The sequence below is a fragment of the Ornithorhynchus anatinus genome, chromosome 5 (genome assembly GCF_004115215.2).
Source record: "Ornithorhynchus anatinus isolate Pmale09 chromosome 5, mOrnAna1.pri.v4, whole genome shotgun sequence".
Taxonomy (NCBI): Eukaryota; Metazoa; Chordata; class Mammalia; order Monotremata; family Ornithorhynchidae; genus Ornithorhynchus; species Ornithorhynchus anatinus.
The window spans coordinates 65,187,201-65,207,199 of NC_041732.1; the positions used below are offsets into that span (position 1 = coordinate 65,187,201).

General features: G+C 41.5%; 1 protein-coding gene across 3 annotated transcripts in view; it reads right to left on the reverse strand.

Annotated features, from left to right (window-relative positions):
* The window catches only part of PRDM2 (PR/SET domain 2), a 186,639-nt gene extending 169,053 nt beyond the window's left edge, over positions 1 to 17,586 (reverse strand). For all 3 annotated transcript variants that reach the window (XM_029064399.1, XM_029064402.1, XM_029064401.1), the window contains exon 1: positions 17,511 to 17,586. In XM_029064399.1, the coding sequence (XP_028920232.1) occupies positions 17,511 to 17,519 (9 nt within the window). In that variant the 5' untranslated portion in view covers positions 17,520 to 17,586. The remainder of the gene's footprint in view (positions 1 to 17,510) is intronic.
* Between the last annotated feature and the right edge of the window lie 2,413 nt (positions 17,587 to 19,999).

Genomic DNA, 19,999 nt, shown 5'->3' on the forward strand with positions numbered 1-19,999 from the left:
GGAATGCCCTCCCTCCTCCCCTCCGCCAAACTAATTCTCTTCCCCTCTTCAAAACCCTACTGAGAGGTCACCTCCTCCAAGAGGCCTTCCCAGACTGAGCTTCCCCATTTCCCTCTGCTCCCTCTGCTGTCCCTCTACCCCCTCTTCACCTCCTCTCAGCTAAGTCCCCCTTTTCCCCTTTTCCCTCTGCTCCTCCCCCCTCCCTTCCCCTCCCCTGAGCACTGTGCTCATCCACTCATTTGTATATATTTTTTATTACCCTATTTATTTTGTTAATGAGATGTACATCACCTTGATTCTATTTATTGCTCTTGTTTTAATGAGATGTACATGAGTCTATTTATTGAGTCTATTATCAAGGTCTAATAGACCTTGAGTCTATTTATTGCAATTGTTTTTGTCTGTCTGTCTCCCCCGATTAGACTGTAAGCCCGTCACAGGGCAGGGACTGTCTCTATCTGTTGCCAATTTGTACATTCCAAGCACTTAGTACAGTGCTCTGCATATAGTAAATGCTCAATAAATACTATTGAATGAATGAATGAATCTGTTCATTAGAAACGTTTATAATAATAATAATGATGGTATTTGTTAAGCCCTTACTATGTGCCAAGCGCTGTTCTAAGGCCTTGGATTGGGATCTGAAGCAAGGTTAGATGAAGGACTATTCGGTCAGCCTTGACCCACCTGTAGTCTCGATTGTCCTGGGATTCTTCCCTACTAAAAATCCTTTTTTGGATTTAAGGATGTTAAACAAAATTTAAATGCTTAATGATTAAAATTCAAACAGTACTACAACTTTAGAACTCAATTTTGATCACTCCAAAATAACACTTCAGCTAACTGCATATTTGATTTCTCTTCTGGGAAACTAGTTTTATAGTGTAATAAATAAACTTGCAAAGGTTTTGTATTTTGAATGTCCACACTAGCAATTTTAATACAATGATTGATGAAAAGCCACCATTCATTAAAGGTCTGCAATAATTTTACTACCAATCAATGGTATTTATTGAGTACTTGCTGTATGCAGAGCACTGTACAAGGCACTTGGGGAAGTACAATATAATAATGATGGTATTTGTTAAGCGCTTACTATGTGCCAAGCAATTGATAGACATGATCCCTGCCCACCAGGGGCCCACACAATCTACAATCTAATATGCAATCAAAACTCCTGTACCAATGACAACCATAAAATATGAATGATTGAGTGTGAGAGAAGTGGGGTATGAAAGATCACTAAATCCTAAAATTTTAAATTAAAACTAAGGAAGTGGTTAAAGTTTTCCTTACCATAGTACTTTGGAGCATTTATAACAAATTCTGAGAAAATAATAATAATAATATTAATGATAATAATAAGAAGTGTTGTCTTTGTTAAGTATGCTCACATTTCCCTTTAGAGGTCAGATAAACTGATATTTAGATTACCTGCCCAAAAATGTCCTTCAAAAAAAGGAAATTGTACGTTATCTTGGAAAATAGAATGTGGAATAGTGTATTTCAAGTCACCAAAGTGGGAGAAGCAGATTTAGGAGTCAGAACATCTGGGTTTTAATTTCAGCTCCACCTCTTGCCTGCTGTTCGTTTGACCTTGGACAATTCACTTAACTCCTCTGTGCCCCAGTTTCCTCATCTGAAAAAAAAAGGGCTCAATATCTATTGTCCCTTCCTCTTCGACAGTGAGTCCCTTGTGGGACACAGACTGTGTCCTAATATGTTGTATCTACCCCACCGCGTAGTACAGTGCTTGAAATATAGTAAGTACTTAACAAGTATTACAATTATTATTATGATCAAAGGTTATTAAAAAATTGCTTGTTAAGCGATTACTATGTTCCAGGCACTATGCTAAGTGCTGTGAAAGAAACAATCTAATAAGGTTGGAAACACTCTACGTTCCATGTGGGGCACACAGTCTTACAGATTATTTGGTAGTTTTCATCATTTTACAGATGAAATAACTGAAGAACAGAGAAGCAGAGTGGCTCAGTGGAAAGAGCGTGGGCTTTGGAGTCAGAGGTCATGGGTTTGAATCCCAGCTCTGCCACTTGTCAGCTGTGTGACTTTGGGCAAGTCACTTAACTTCTCTGTGCCTCAGTTACCTCATCTGTAGAATCTGTAAAATCTGTAAAATGGGGATTAAGATTGTGAGCCCCACGTGGGACAACCTGATTCCCCTGTGTCTACCCCAGCGCTTACGACAGTGCTCTGCACATAGTAAGCGCTTAACAAATACCAAGTGAAGTGACTTGCCCAAGGTCACACAGCAGGCAGGAGGTGGAGCCAGGGTTAGAACCCAGGTCCTTCTGACTCCCAGACCTGTGCTCTTTCCATTAGACCTCACTGTTCTATGACTGTGCTAATCCTGGAAGAGCTGGAGAAAAGAACAATCAGTGCCAACTCCACTGGGGTAGGCTGACCTCGCGATAAATACAAAAGGTAACCCAAGGAACTTTGTCTACTTTAGGGCTAGATTCCTTCCACTTAACACAATCTACTTGTTTTTCTCTTACTGATCTTTAATATTAGATTCAGTACTCTCATGGAAACTCCTATCCAAAAAAGCCTTCAATAGCTGGCAAGAGACATGAGAATATTCCCCCTCCCAGGATCTAAGTGAAGTGGAGTAAAATAAAACCTGGGTTCTACAGTTAGCAGAAAAAACAAGATCCTTAACAGCCCAGACAACTGTACAGACTGCTTTGACCACTGCGCACCACTGTGCTTCAAAATTAACCGGAAAACATTCATTCATTCATTCATTCAATAGTATTTACTGAGCGCTTACTATGTGCAGAGCACTGTACTAAGCGCTTGGAATGAACAAGTCGGCAACAGATAGAGACAGTCCCTGCCATTTGACGGGCTTACAGTCTAATCGGGGGAGACAGACAGACGAGAACAATGGCAATAAATAGAGTCAAGGGGAAGAACATCTCGTAAAAACAATGGCAACTAAATAGAATCAAGGCGATGTACATTTCATTAACAAAATTAACAAAATAAATAGGGTAATGAAAATATATACAGTTGAGCGGACGAGTACAGTGCTGAGGGGATGGCAAGGGAGAGGGGGAGGAGCAGAGGGAAATGGGGGAAAAGAGGGTTAAGCTGCGGAGAGGTGAAGGGGGGGTGGTAGAGGGAGTAGAGGGAGAAGGGGAGCTCAGTCTGGGAAGGCCTCTTGGAGGAGGTGAGCTTTAAGTAGGGTTTTGAAGAGGGGAAGAGAATCAGTTTGGGGGAGGTGAGGAGGGAGGGCGTTCCAGGACCGCGGGAGGACGTGGCCCAGGGGTCGACGGCGGGATAGGCGAGACCGAGGGACGGTGAGGAGGTGGGCGGCGGAGGAGCGGAGCGTGCGGGGTGGGCGGTAGAAAGAGAGAAGGGAGGAGAGGTAGGATGGGGCAAGGTGATGGAGAGCCTCAAAGCCTAGAGTGAGGAGTTTTTGTTTGCAGCGAAGGTTGATAGGCAACCACTGGAGTTGTTGAAGAAGGGGAGTGACATGCCCAGATCGTTTCTGCAGGAGGATGAGCCGGGCAGCGGAGTGAAGAATAGACTGGAGCGGGGCAAGAGAGGAGGAAGGGAGATCAGAGAGAAGGCTGACACAGTAGTCTAGCCGGGATATAACGAGAGCCCGTAGCAGTAAGGTAGCCGTTTGGGTGGAGAGGAAAGGGCGGATCTTGGCGATATCGTAAAGGTGAAACTGGCAGGTCTCGGTAACGGATAGGATGTGTGGGGTGAACGAGAGAGACGAGTCAAGGATGACACTGAGATCGCGGGCCTGAGAGACGGGAAGGATGGTCGTGCCATCCATGGTGATAGGGAAGTCTGGGAGAGGACTGGGCTCGGGAGGGAAGATGAGGAGCTCAGTCTTGCTCATGTTGAGTTTAAGGTGGCGGGCCGACATCCAGGTGGAGACGTCCCAGAGGCGGGAGGAAATGCGAGCCCGAAGGGAGGGGGAGAGGACAGGGGCAGAGATGTAGATCTGCGTGTCATCTGCGTAGAGATGGTAGTCAAAGCCGTGAGAGCGAATGAGTTCATCAAGGGAGTGAGTGTAAATGGAGAACAGAAGAGGGCCAAGAACTGACCCTTGAGGAACTTCAACAGTTAAAGGATGGGAGGGGGAGGAGGCGCCAGCGAAGGAGACTGAGAATGACCGGCCAGAGAGATAAGAGGAGAACCAGGAGAGGACGGAGTCCGTGAAGCCAAGGTGAGATAAGGTACGGAGGAGGAGGGGATGGTCGACAATGTCAAAGGCAGCAGAGAGGTCAAGGAGGATTAGAATGGAGTAGGAGCCATTGGATTTGGCAAGAAGGAGGTCATGGGTGACCTTAGAGAGAGCAGTCTCGGTAGAGTGGAGGGGACGGAAGCCAGATTGGAGGGGGCCCAGGAGAGAATGGGAGTTAAGGAATTCTAAGCAGAGATTGTAGACGACTCGTTCTAGGATTTTGGAAAGGAAGGGTAGTAGGGAGATAGGGCGATAACTGGAGGGGGAAGTGGGGTCAAGAGCGGGTTTTTTTAAGATGGGGGAGACGTGGGCATGTTTGAAGGCAGAGGGGAAGGAGCCATTGGAGATTGAGTGGTTAAAAATAGAAGTTAAGGAAGGGAGGAGGGCAGGGGCGATGGTTTTAATAAGGTGAGAGGGAATGGGGTCTGAGGCGCAGGTGGAGGGGGTGGCACTTGCAAGGAGGGAGGAGATCTCCTCTGAGGATACTGCAGGGAAGGATGGAAAAGTAGGGGAGAGTGTTGGTGGGGGGGAGGGGAGAGGCAGATGGGTGACTTTGGGGAGCTCCACCGGTGTGGGTGAGGTGTTCAGTCGTCATTGTCCAATCTTTGCCCTAAGAGCCTGAGGACCAGGGTTCTAATCCCAGCTCTATCACTTGCCGGCAGTGTAATTATTATTATTATTATTAAGTATTCTGGGCCTCACTTTCCTCACCTTAAATCGGGATTAAATCCCTGCCTCCCTCCTGCTTAGACTGTGGGTCACATATGGGACAGGGACTCCTCATTTTCTGATTTTCCTGAATCTACTCCAGAGCTCAGTACAGTGGTTAGCATATAGTAAATGCTTAATAAATGCCACTATTACCATTATTACTATTATTATTAGGCCTCTGCTAATACTGTCAGAAAAGAGACAGATTCCTTTCTACATTCTTGATCCCAGTATTGTATAAAATAGAGCTGACTTTTTATGGTGGTACTCATAAGATGCTGGAAAAAGAAGCAACGGTGTGGCATCCAAAATGGTGGAATAGTGTTAGAAAAGATAACTAATAAAATGTACATCTATGCTGCATGAACTTCAGTAATTATATTGTAAGAAAAAGAAAGTTAAATGAAGGGTCTCATTTTTGCAAAATTCCAAATGTTAACTTTGAACACAAGTTTAATAGAAGGAATCTGTTTAACTGCATCCATATTTCTATAAAATAAACATTTGCCTAACCAGAACATGTTCTATTTTCCTTTCTTTTCATTTTTCTTTTCATTTTCAAAAGTATGAAAATGTGATCCTTGGTAGATAATCCACAGAATAAACTACTGAACTATTTCATTAATGCTTGCAAAAGAATTTACACAAAGATTTCCCCCACCACCACCATCTTGATTTCCACATTTTTGTCTTACTCATCATTCACTCTGTAAATCAAAGCTACTCAAACACAGTCCCATATTTGTGAAGTAATCAATACATTTCCCTCACAAAAATGTAGCCAGCTATTTAGAAACTATTCTTAATGTCTTGTTACTCTGACTACATTAAGATTAATTTCACTAATAATTCCAAATCTTAAGGAGCCTACTGGAAAGAGCCTGGGAGTTACAGGACCTATGTTCTGATTCCAACTTTCCCACTGGTCTACCGTATGATCTTGGGCAAGTCACTTCGCTTGTCAGGGCTCAAGTTCCCTCATCTGCAAAATGAAGATTCACTGCCTGTTCTCCTTTCTACTTAGACGGTGAGCCCCACGTGGGACCTGATTACCTGGTACAGTACTTGGCACCAAGTAAGCGATTAACCATCACCATTATCGATTTTCTGAAACACAAGTCTACTTACTAAGACTAACTAAAATCCAAAGTGAATTTTCAGGCAACTAAAAGAATCTCAATTTTCTCTCCCTCCAGATCATCTGTACCCTCTCATTCAATGACTCATTCAATCTGATTTATTGAGTGCTTACTGCGTGCAGAACACTGTATTAAGCACTTGGGAAGGTACAACAATAAACAGACATATTCCCTGCCACAACAAGCTTACTTACTCTCCATCCATCTTTCTCCCCTCCACACTCATTCTCACTTTCCTTCCTACACTCATGGGGCCTCACTTTCTTGACTTTCCCTGCTCTGTTGTTTTCGCTCTGAACTCTGGCTTTAGGCCTGACTCCCAGTTAATTCATTCAATAGTATTTATTGAGCGCTTACTATGTGCAGAGCACTGTACTAAGTGCTTGCAATGTACAATTCAGCAACAGATAGAGACCATCCCTGCCCAATGACGGGCTCACAGTCTAAATACGGGAGACAGACAGCAAGCAAAACAGAACAAAACAACAGCATCAAAATAAACAGAATCAAGTTGATATACACCTCATTAACAAAATGAATAGGGTAATAAATAATATATACAAATGAGCACAGTGCTGAGGGGAGGGGAAGGGGAGGAGCAGACGATGGGGGGGAAGGGCAGTTAATGTTCTTTGCTACCTGCTCCACCCTAGCACAGTTACAGATTTTTCCCCGCCACTGTACTGTCAACGTGGTTTGGGATAAAAGATTCCATATTACATTGTATTAAAATGATTAAAACAGAAATAGCTTCAGAACGCATATGAAAAATAACTATTCCCAAATTTCCATGTTTACCCAATTGTCTTTACTTTTGTCATTGCCAGATTACAAATTGCTTGATTTTGGTAAAGAATCTTTATGGTTTAACAGTGTTCACTAATTTCAATAATTTTTCATCTTTTTGTGAAGGAGGCAATATGAGAATAATTTGAATAGATTCAACAGAGACAGGGTCAATCTTAATACACATGTGACATAGAGCGGCACAGCAGTTTTGACACTCCACATCTCAAACTCTTGAAAGCTTTTAAAATTAACATTTAAAAAAAAATTCAGCTCCAATGAAATATACTCTCTGTCATCCAAATGACTGGTGAAGGAAGAGTGGAGAGAGAAAAACAGAATTAAAATGAGAATGAAGCAAAGGGAAAATAACAGCTTTGCTATAAAGCATATTTCAGGAAGTAAGAATTGGGTTGTAAATGTAATTTCCATACAATGGCTAGGTGGTTGGGGAAAAAGGCAACTGAACAAAATTTAAAACTGAACTGATTTAAGATTCTAAAATCCAATTACTTTTTAATAATTCAGAATATCCAAGTACTTCAAATTACATTCCAAGTAAGCACATTTTTAACAAATAATTTGTAACACTGCATTTCCTCTTGAGAATTCTTATCTTCAGTCTTCTGCTACTTTTAAAAATTACTAATCAAATAGAGATAGCTCTTTCCCCACAAAGAGTACACAAAGTCAGGAGACCTTCCAAACAAAACAGTATTCCTCCTCAAAACTGCAGGGCGATAATGATTGCTGAGACTTCTCTTCCTCATTTGCTGTATTATTCTGAGGCTCTTCTCCAATTCCCAGTCCTTTTAAAGATCTTTCAATCAACTTCTGAGCAAGGAAGGAATGCACTGAACTATTTTACAGCATTTTAAAGAACTCTATCTCTTTTCTTCAGCACCAACGTTTCTATAGGGGGTCTAACCCCTTGTTAGGCCTAATGAAACAGAAAGAAAACTATTTACTGTTAATTGTCTACTGAACATTGACAATATTAGATATGCTCTTCCCATGACAAAATAAGTATTTGTGAATGGTAATGCCGTCGCTTTTCATGGCATGAACTGAGGAAATTCACTTGCAAATTAGCAAAGAAGTGAAAAAAATATAATGTTCCTAATGTAAATATAAAATGTAAATAAAATATGAGGCAACATCACAGGATACTATGGTGGGAGGGGAAAAAGTATAAAATGTCATGCCGACTGCTGGAAATGAAGTGCAACAAGGTGGTGGGATAAAGGAACAGGAGCTACACAGACACCTGCTATCTGCTACTCATTAATCCCAACCCCATCTGCCCATTTTCTTTGCCTCCGTTTACCCTCGTTACTTTTAAAGATATTTTACAATGATTAGCAACCATTCAAATATAGAAAACCTCATTTTTTCCATGAGAAAACTGAGCATTTGCCAAAGGCACCTGGAGCCCCCAAAGGGCTTGCCCCTGAGCCGCTCACCCACATCATGGCCGGGGGCACCTAGAACTAAAGGGGTCCTTGGTTACTGTGGGGAAAGGGGTGGGAGAGATTTGACTGGAAGATTCCTTGGCTTCCGATGCACAGGGCCTTCTAGCACTTTAAACAGGTCATACTTGTTTCTAATGGCATTTGTTAAGTGCTTACTATGTGCCAGGCACTGTCCTAAGCATTGGGGTAAATTCAAGCTCATCAGGTTGAACACGGTCCCTGCCCCATATGGGGCTCACAGTCTTTATCCCCCATTTTACAGATAACTGAGGCACAGAGAAGTAAAATGACTTGCCCATGGTCACTGAGCAGAGAAGTGGCAGAGCCATGATTAGAACTCAGATCCTTCTGACTCTCAATCCCATGCTCTATCCATGAGGCCATGTTACTTCTTTCAAAGAACACAATGTTCCTGGATTCAAAAATCAATCAAAAATCAATCAATCATATTTATTGAGAGCTTACGACGTGCACAGCATGATAGTAAGTGCTGGGGAGAATACAAAAGACAGAGATGGTAAACACGTTCTTCAGGCATTCTCCATAAATTCCATTAGCCCACCCTCCCAACTGGGAGCATCCTTTTCCACATCACAATGGCCAATTTTAGGGACAGGAAATCCCCACTCCCGGCAACTTCCCTAAGTATAAGTGCCTATCATCATTTTTAAATCAAAACTGGAGATTGGAATTTACCAAGATCAGGAGTTGTAGGGGAGGAGAATAAAAACATCAGATTAGAAATTATTCCATTTAAATTTGGTTGGTTAGTAATTAAATTTGGTTGGTTAGTAAAGTTCTGCCAATTTAACAGTTAAACTGCCCTTTATATTGTCTCCTAAACAGCAGTCCAAATGACCGGCGTCGGCTACCTGAACATTTGCCTTCTCCAAGATTACATTTTTATCACATCCTTTGGAAAATGTCAATTTCAAAAAAGCCAATTGGAATACATCACTTCCCTCTTCGAAAACCTCCAATTGGCACCAATTTCTTCTCATGGAAAACCAAAACTCTTGGACATTGGTTTCAATGCCCTACACGAGCTTCCTCCCTTGTGTCTTTTCCCATTATACCTCATCTCTCTCTCGATTAGACTGTAAGCCCGTCACAGGGCAGGGACTGTCCCTATCTGTTACCGATTTGTACATTCCAAGTGCTTAGTACAGTGCTCTGCATACAGTAAGCGCTCAATAAATACTATTGAATGAATGAATGAATGATTCTCCCAAGCCAGTGTCCTAACTTTATCTTGTTTACAAACTCCATCTTTGATTCACTGCCCACATCTTTCCCCACGCCTAAAACTCCTCCCCCTGGAATGCACCAAACCAAATCCTACTCCACTTGAAAATCCCTCCTAAAAGGTGAGCTCCTCCATGATTAAGTCATGTCCAAAGGTGCTATGGGAGACTGTGAGTTCTTAACTGCTTAGGTAGTACGAAACTTCTGATGGACTTCGAAAATGGGGAAAGCTAGGTCTGTCAAATTTGAAGAGGGAAGAAGAAGTAAGGAGAGGGATGGGTCTGAGCAAGGGGTCAGTGCTGGGATTATTATTATTACTATGCTATTTAATAATGTTGGTATTTGTTAAGTGCTTACTATGTGCAGAGCACTGTTCTAAGCGCTTGGGATAGATACAGGGTAATCAGGCTGTCCCACATGAGGCTCAAAGCCTTAATCCTCATTTTAGAGATGAGGTAACTGAGGCACAGAGAAGTTAAGTGACTTGTCCAAGGTCACACAGCTGACAAGTGGGGGAGCCGGGATTCGAACCCATGACCTCTGACTCCCAAGCCCATGCTCTTTCCACTTAGCCTCGCTGCTTCTCTTAAGTGCTTATAATGTGACAAGCACTGTTCTAACTGCTGTGGTAGATACAAGCTAATTTGGTTGGAGACGGTCCCCCTCCCACACGGGGCTCAAAGTCTTTGGGGAAGGGAGAACAGGTATTTAATCCCCATTTTATAGTTGAGGAAATTGAGGCATGGAAAGTTAAGTGATTTATCCCAGGTGACAAAGCAAGCAATTGGCAGAGACAGGATTAGAACCCAGGTCCTCTGATTCCCAGGTCCATGTTCTTGGAGAAGCAGCGTGGCTCAGTGGAAATAGCCCAGGCTTGGGAGTCAGAGGTTGTGGGGTCTAATCACGGCTCCGCCGCTTGCCAGCTGTGTGACTTTGGGCAAGTCACTTCACTTCTCTGTGCCTCAGTTACCTCATCTGTAAAATGGGAATTAAAACTGTGAGCCCCACGTGGGACAACCTGATCACCTTGTATCCCCCCAGTGCTTAGAACAGTGCTTTGCACATAGTAAGCGCTTAACAAATACCACCGTTATTATTATTTCCACTAGGCCACTTGAGAATAAGGGCATAAGGTTGTGGACAGAGCACAGGCCTGAGAGTCAGAAGGTCATGGGTTCTGATTCCGGGTCTACCACTTCTCTGCTGTGTGACCTTGGGCAAGTCACTGAATTTCCATGTGCCTCGGTTACCTCATCTGTAAAATAGGGATTGAGACTATGAGCCCCATGTAGGACAGGGACTGTGTCCAACCTGATAAATTTGTAACTACCCCTGCGCTTAGTACAGTGCCTGGCATATAGTAAGGGCTTAACAAATACAACTGTCATTATTAGGCTGGCTTGAGTGGAATGAAGAGTGCGAGCTGGAGTGTAGTAGGAAGAAGTGTTAGGTGGAGAGACAGCTGAGTGATACAGAGCCAATGGTTAGGAGTTTCTGCTTGATTCAGAAGACTGAACAATGATTTGAGGTTTTTGAAGTGAGGTAAGTTTTGAGCAGAACAATGGTTTAAAAAAGTGATCTGGAAAGCAGAATGATGTATGGATGGGTGAATGAAGTGAAGTGAATGAGTGATGAACGAAGCAGCGTGGCTTAGTGGAAAGAGCACAGGCTTGGGATCAGAGGTCATGGGTTCTATTCCTGACTTCACCACTTGTCATCCGTGTTGACTTTGGACAAGTCACTGAACTTCTCTGTGCCTCAGTTACTTCAACTGGAAAATGGGGATTAAGAATGTGAGCCCCACGTGGGACAACCTGACAACTGTGTATCTACCTCAGCACTTAGAACAGTGCTTGGCACATATTAGACACTTAACAAATACCATCATCATTATTATTTTTATTAAGGGAGAGGATGGAGGAAGGGAGATCAGGGAGGAGGCTGGTGCCATAGTCAAGAGGGCGGCTGTTGGGTGGCAAGGAAATGGGTATACTGTAAGGGAAACACCGACAGGATTTGGCAACAGATTGAATATAGAAACTGAAAGAGAGGGAGGAGTAATGGATAATATCAAGGGTGCAGCTTTAAAGATCCTGTTCTCCACTTCTCTCCATCACTTCACAGAACCCACCCTCTGAAACATCACAAATGATCTCCTTCTTCCCAAATCCAATTGCCTCTACTACATTCCAATCCTCCTCTACCTCTCAGCTGCCTTCGACACTGTCAACCACCCATTTCTCCTGGAAACATTATCCAACCTTAGCCGCACTGACACTGTCCTTTGTGGTTCTCCTCCTGTCTCTCTGGCCGCTCATTCTCCATCCAAATGAACTGGACAATTTAATAATCCTAATCAATCAATTTGCAGATTTGTTATATCACTCTTCTTGTTATTACCACTTTATTTAACATTTCCTTGGAACCAAAGAGAGGATATATAAGGACAGGGAAGTCGGGTAGAGGAAAGCATGCATTTTTGTACCCTATTTTGAAATACATGTTATCAAATTTCATATTGTTGTAACAGATCTAAGACAATCACTACAATAATTAGTAGGTTTGCCTAGAAAGGAGATTCAAGGAATTTCAGGTTGAAAAATAATCTTAAATTACATGAATAATATCTCTTTTGTTCATTTCTGCCAGAAAACCTTTTAGCTGCTACTTGGGGGCCAAATCATTACCAAATAATAGGAGAATTTAATAAATGTTATTTTAGTAAATGGACAAAGTTCTAACTCCCATATTGTTAGAAAACACATTAATTGCTTGCATACTAACCGTCACCAAGAGGGCAGGAAAATTTGTTTAAAATTAATGTATTGTTTTAGTAATGGCGGGGCAACTTTATTTTGAACCTGATATGTGTTGGAGAGCTTTCATTTGCATTCTTCCAAAGCCGGCAGATCCACTGAGCCTGCCAAACAATCTAAAGTAGTAATCTTCAAATAACATAAAATGACCAGCTTCAAGAATGGGACTGTGGAGAGGGAGCTCATAAACTAGTTCAAATGCAACCCGGATACGTATCTAAACAACAAAAAGTTGTCACTTTCTTACAAATATCAATAACCTACAAAACCAAACCGTTTCCACTTCATTCCTACCAGGGAACTGTCGATCCCACGTGACCAACTCCTGGTGTACGGCTTGGCAATCTAAAACCTCTTCGTCCCCGAGACAAGCGCGTGATTTCTGCTGGTTCTTGTCCGACCCGCTCCACATGGGCCCGGCATTGTGGCTACCAGGGCCTTCAGCATCCTCCTCTTCTGGTCCGCTGAGCTGCCTCCCCAGAGATCCCGTGCCGGCCCTTCTCCCCATCACCAAAGCAAATGCCTTTACCCCAGTCTGTCTTGCACCACTCCAGCATCAGACAGAAAAGCAGCTGCAGCCGGGTGTCGCCTCCACAAAATCTCTGGACGCCCTCCCTCTTCATATCCGACAGACGAGCACTCTCCTCGTCCTCAAAGCTTTATTAAAAGCACATCTTCTCCAAGAAGCCTTCTCCGATTAAGGCCTCATTTCCTTTTTCATTCAATCATATTTACTGAGCCCTTACTCTGTGCAGAACACTGTACTATGCACTTGGGAGAGTACAATACAACAGTAAACAGACACATTCCCTGTTCACAACGAGCTTACAGTTTGGGAGGGAGAAAGACATTAATATAAATAAATGACAGATATGTACATAAGTGTTGTGGGGATGGGAGGGAGGATGAATAAAGGAAGCAAGTCAGGGCGATGCAGAAGGGAGTGGGAGAAGAGGAAGTGGGGGGCACAGTCAGGGAAGGCCTCTTGGAGGAGATGTTGTCTTCGACAAGGCTTTGAACAAGGGGCAGAGTAACTGACTGTTGGATTTGAGTAGGGAGGGTGTTCCGTGCCTGAGGCAAGACATGGGCAAGGAGACTGTTGCCATAATGGCCACTGAGGATGCAGTCGTGACAGTGGGCTCTGAGCTGCGAGGAGTCTGAAATCAATCAATCAATGGTATTCATTGAATTCTCACTGTTTGTAGAGCACCGTAATAATAATAATAATGTTGGTATTTGTCAAGCGCTCACTATGTGCAGAGCAAGGTTCTAAACACTGGGGTACTTACAGGGTCATCAGGTTGTCCCATGTGAGGCTCACAGTCTTAATCCCCATTTTACAGATGAGGGAAGTGAGGCACAGAGAAGTGAAGTGTCTTGCCCACAGTCACACAGCTGACAAGTGGCAGAGCCTGGATTCGAATCCATGACCTCTGACTTTCAAGCCCGGTACCTTTCTACTGAGCCATGTTGCTTTGCTTCCCCTGTGCTACCCCGGTAGGGAAGCAGCGTGGCTCAGTGGAAGGAGCCCGGGCTTGGGAGTCAGAGGTCATGGGTTCAAATCCAGGCTCTGCCACTTGTCAGCTGTGTGACTGTGGGCAAGTCACTCCACTTCTCTGAGCCTCAGTTACCTCATCTGTAAAATGGGGATGAAGACTGTGAGCCTCACGTGGGACAACCTGATTACCCTGTATCTATCCCAGTGCTTAGAACAGTGCTCTGCACATAGTAAGCGCTTAACAAATAACAACATTATTATTATTATTATTACTGACCGACACATCACAGTTGGGAGATACATTCCCTGCCCACAGTGAAATTCTAGTTCTCTTGCCAAAGTAATCTACAGGTGCTCTTTTTTTTGTCTTTATGTTTTCTTTCAACTCTCCCTTGTTTCTGTCTCCAATCTCTTCTTTTCGTTTTTATTATCAGATTGTAAGCCAACGGAGAAACAGAGACCATGTCTGAGAGCTCACCTCCTCCAAGAGGCTTTCCCAGACTGAGCCCCCCCCTTTCCCTCAGCTCCTCCTCTTCTCTCCCACACCCCCTGCTACTTCCCCTTCCCCTCCCATCAGCACTGTGCTCATTTGTATATATTACTTATTACCCTATTTATTTTGTTAATGAGGTCTACATCCCCTTGATTCTATTTATCTTGATGATGTTGTCTTGTTTTTGTTTTGTTCTGTTTTGCTTTGCTGTCTGTCTCCCCCATGTAGACTGTAAGCCCATCATTGGGCAAGGATGGCCTCTATCTGTGGCCAAATTGTACATTCCAAGCACTTAGTACAGTGCTCTGCACATAATAAGCGCTCAATAAATACTATTAATGAATTAATAAATCCCACCTTTGTAGTCTTTCCCCCCACTTAGCACAGCCTTCTGCACACAGTAAGCACTAATAAACATTTTTACTACTTCTCCTATTACTCCAGAGGCTGAATCGGCCTTTAAGGCACTCCATCAGTTCTCTCTCTCTCCCTGCTCACCCCAGTTCGTACTCTTCCTTCCGCTCACAGTAAACTGACATTCTGCCTCATTGTTGTCTCTCTACCTCCACACCCAGATTTATGCCTACCTGGAACTCCTACTCCTTCAAATCCAGCAGACCACGCTTCTCCCTGTCTTCAAGACCCTTCTAAACCCTGCCTCCTCCAGGAGGCTTTACCTGATTTATGCCTCTTCTCCCTAGGTCATATAGTCTCTACCACAACCACAGCACTATTGTGCCACTTTCACATTACAGCACTCACAATCACCCATAAAAGTTTTGTACATCTTGCCTTATGTATTCTGCCATTTAATCACTTACTCAAAAGCTTCAGCAGTAAGATTATTTCTGCCGTACCTCTAAGCGTGTCTATTTCAAATATTTAAGAATATAAATTTAATAAGCCACATATTATCATTTTCAGTGAATGAAGTCAAATGATGCAGAAAAATCAGGCATAAATAGCTAAACCCTCCATAATTTATTTTTTGACATTACGGGAATAACAAAAGATGTTTGAAAAGATGATAAATGTTTTTCTGAGTTAGGAAACTTTTATTCCTTCTGACATAATGACCATTACCAAGTACCAGGCAAACCATACCACTCAAATAATATGCCTTTAAAGATATGTCAATTTTTCTTATTATTACAGTCAAAAAGGAGCATCTGATCATTATTCCTGTATTTGCAATACATCCAGATCAGGAATGTGGTTAAACATTAGGACCAAAAGAAAACAGTTTTCTGTTTCTATTTGGCATCTGGCATTAAAGGCACTTCTTTGACAGATCTGATATTAAAATTTGGCAACTGCGCTTGAAACTGAAGGCATTCAAAAATACATGCTTGATACGTGTGTATTTGAATGCTTAGAGATAAATATACATACATCACATATATTCCCACACATTATGTTCAGTAGCTCATAAAGCACATATAAACATGAACGTAAATCTGAACAAATAAAGTGAATTTGGTAGTACCAAAGTCAAATTTAAAACCTAAGAACCTCAGAACTTTTAGTAATAGAAACAGTGTTATTAGACTAGAGCACTATTTGGAATAAGATACAGTTAGCCTCATTTAACATTTGCACCCATCCATGGAAGCAAAGCATGACAATGATGGAGCAGCAAGTGCCCTAAAAAGTTCTAACCTCCTCTTTCTAAGCCTTTGCAATCCTTCTCGGAATCCAAATGTAAAACCGGGGTGACAGTGCAGTGGTTTCCAGCCAATCTGCCAGCCAAACAGCTAGTTCCCATGGGCTACCAAGTTCCCGCGAACAATGACACTTACAGAAGGAAAGGAAGCAAAATGGACAACCGTTTATACACAGAACTGCAACAAACCATGACTCTCAACTCCACTCCATTCCTTGTTCGCCCAGTCTCTTCCAAAATATCTAACCTTCAAATGAATGTCAATCTGCTCCAATTACAGTGATAGTATTCATATGCTCCATGTGTTGGCCAGGCCCCTCCTTGAAAATATACAGTACGCTGAATGAATCTAATGAATAAATGAGGAGAATAAAAATACTGTTTCTCCCAAATACCAAACCCCTACACCCAAAATGGGATTATGTATAGAACATCTGGCCCCCTACCTAAATCAGGCTGGCAATCTCCAGGGCACGAAGTGACCGCTGACCACGAAGGTTTCCAAAATTTTGGCCAAGTCAGGAAACAAATACCCAAAAGTCTAATCGGTCTCAAGCTGACTTGTAAAGAAATATGAATTTCTTCACTTTCTTGCCTAGACATTTGTTTTTAGAAAGGATTTCTCTTTTGTTCAATAGTCAAATAGTCACACATTTATTAAGATAGGCAAAGGAATGTTTCCCTTACATAAACGTATTTAAGTGCAGGAAAAAAGAGATTCCTGACATTTTATATGTATTCTGTGGAATAAATTAAATTCTGTGCAGTTGGCACAGCTCACCAGAACCCCCTTCAGGCCCCAGAAATATTTATGCCGGAATATTTTTACATCCAAGTGATGCCATGTCCTGATGGAAGGAGAAACAAATTTGGCATTACAATCCAGCATTTAACTCTTGTTTTAATTCTTCTGATGGGCTTTCAGGGACAGATATACTGTGAAAGATTCTTTTTGAAAGTGGTATTACATTCTTACACAACTTTCAAAATTTTCCCATTTTGAAGTTAACAACAACGGTGTTCTCTTCAAGGACGAAGGACATATGTATATCTACATACATAAACACACATTAGCCCCCTAAAGTCTCAAAATTCAAGTCAATAGTTTTCAAGGTTAGAAAACCAGCAATAAAAAGAAAAGACAGAAATACGTTCTCTGGAAAGATGGCCTTGTAACAAAAGAATCCAATACATTGTGATAATGTCTTAGTATATGACTACCTTCAAAAATGTGAACACACAGAAAAACCAAATGATGCCAATGAAATAAGCAAATATACAAATACACATCCTGTAAATTGACAGTGAGCTTATTTGAGATTCTAAGATTAGGAAACAAAACTAGGTGTTTTGGTTGACATTCTGGGGGAAATGAGTGTGTGCATAACTACTTCTGGTTATAAATAACTCTTCTAACATCTATAGAATGTACTTCAATAAATTCTTACGTTAAACTCACCTGATTCATTTTGAATTCCTGTTGTGTTCTGTAAAGATACACACAACAAAGAAACTCCTTTGATTACATGAGCCCTAAAAAGAAAAACAGACAATTGTAATATGTAGCTCCCTACAAATTTACAGTGATTTATAAAACCACATTTAGAACTGTGGCATTCTCTAAAGGGTTTTTCAAAAAGCAGCTCTAGTCCAATTTCAATCTACACTAAGAACATTTTTTTTGCAGATTTACTCTAATGAATACAGGTCTCTCATCTTTCCTACCACTTAGTCTAAAATTGAATATGCTTTCATTAAAATGAATGACTTTTTATTTCTAGCTACATCATCTTAACACAACTGAAAACTAGATTAGTAATTATTCAGGAACACAAAGCACTGGTAATGAACTAAACTTAGGATTGTCTTTATAAAAATGCAGATGATATTTGCTCTTACATGCTCATATTGATTCAGGCTGGGTTCAACAAAAAGTCATTTTGTCACATTCTTTCTGTATTTTGAGTTCCTGAATTAGGAAAATGTATTCATATTTAGAAAATTTTTTTTTAAATTTGAATGTTTTATCTCTAAATGACTTCCTAGGCAAAGGTGCTGTAAACCCACAGAAATCATCTCTACATTCTAGTTTACAACTTCCTGAGCCTGAATTTGCACACACTTCAACACTTGACAGATAAGAAGCTAATCAGTATCTATGAGCATTCTTAAAGGAGTTAGGACAAAAAAGAAAAAATGCTGCAATGAAATGCAAAATGTTTGAATGGGAGAAACTCACTAAATCACAGGTAATCCAGCCTTATCCAAACATCTTTTTAAAAATTAGAGAAAATTATACACACAAAGAACTTAATTTTTATTCTCAAATTCATCCTGATTTACATCAATGATTGTCAACAGGACATAGATTTGCAATGCTTATGAAACACACAGGATGTACCTTTCTTACCCAAAACAACATGAGAGATGATCTATTCAGCAATGAATGACCACTGGTTCATCTTCATTTAGTCTGAAAATGTTTTGTAACACTTGAAAGATGTGGAACCACACACAGAATCAACTGTTTAGTACTTTAAAAGCTTTCAAAATAGATTTCAAGTAATTAAAATTCCTATCATTTTCTCCACCAAGGTGGCTGCAGTTAATTCCCCTCCTTTCTTTAACCAGTACTTCATTTGCTTGCTGGATCACTAGGTGTTCTTCATTCCTACAAGATATGTAGGGAAATGTCTCTTTCTCTTAGCTTCTGAATTTAGGACAACTTTTTTCCCTTACATGAAAGTCTTCAGTGAGAACATTTTTTTTTCCCATTTTTTTTTCAGTCCTACTCTCCCTCCCTTCTCTGCGACAGGAATATTTTTCATCAACTGCTTCATCTCCCCGGGGAAATAACCTAGATTTATACCATCAGTAGTCGTAATGTGCTTTCAAATGTATGCACATACACTGACCCCTCCTAAATATACAATAACCTCCTAGTTGCTTGTAAACAACATCTCAGGTTTATTTTTTCTATCTTTCTCAGTCGCCTTCAAACATTTGTCAAAATGCTCACCCAAAATAGATGTAAATACCTATATCAAAACACTACCGGAAAGGCTTAACCCCTCAAACGGATGCCCTGCTTTCTTGAACTCTGCATAAGAATGCATTAAAAGTACACAACGATAGAAAGGAAAAAGATGGAGTATGTTTCCCTCTGAAAAAATGAATTCATATTTGCATTACTGCTCACTAATCTGGAGTAATTGTACTTGGGGCAGCTGCAGGACTTGACAAAGTGACAAGAGAAGTGGAACCTGTAAAATCAAATCAGTAAGGAAGGAAACAAAGATCTATTTCACCATTCAAGACACATCCCTAACCCAGAGATTAACAGATGATATCTACAGTCAGATTTTTATCAGTATATGATCATTTTACCTGCAAATCCGACAGGCATACAGGATGAGATGCAACGTTTGATGCACTCCACTGAAATCTTCACAATCACTACTACAATGAATTTTGGGAAGACTGTACTTTTCAGCATACAATATTACACCCATAAATCCCAATAAACACTCAAGCTTTATTACACTTCCTGGAAAGTCACCCTGTTTGCACAACGCATTTGCATCTTGAGGTTCTATAAACATGCTGTCCTTAAAGGTAGATGTGTGTCAAGGCCCTTGAGGCAAACCCATCATACCACTCGCCTATTTCACATTGGGGCTGAGTAACATGAACGCGTGTCCTGTTCTGGCCACAAACAATAGGTCTCTTGGTTAGACAAATTAACTCAAGACCCCAAAACAAGAAAATAATTTCAGCCAATTCTTGCAAATGTGAATGTCCGATATTCAGATTTTCTGCTAGCTGATCTTGGGACCCATTTTGAATGCAAAAGCAGGCTCTAGTAAGAAGGCAAGGTTATCAACTCAAGATTACAAAAGGGACATCCTCCTTCCAGCCAGAGGCTCTTGTCTCTAGTGGGTGTTGGTT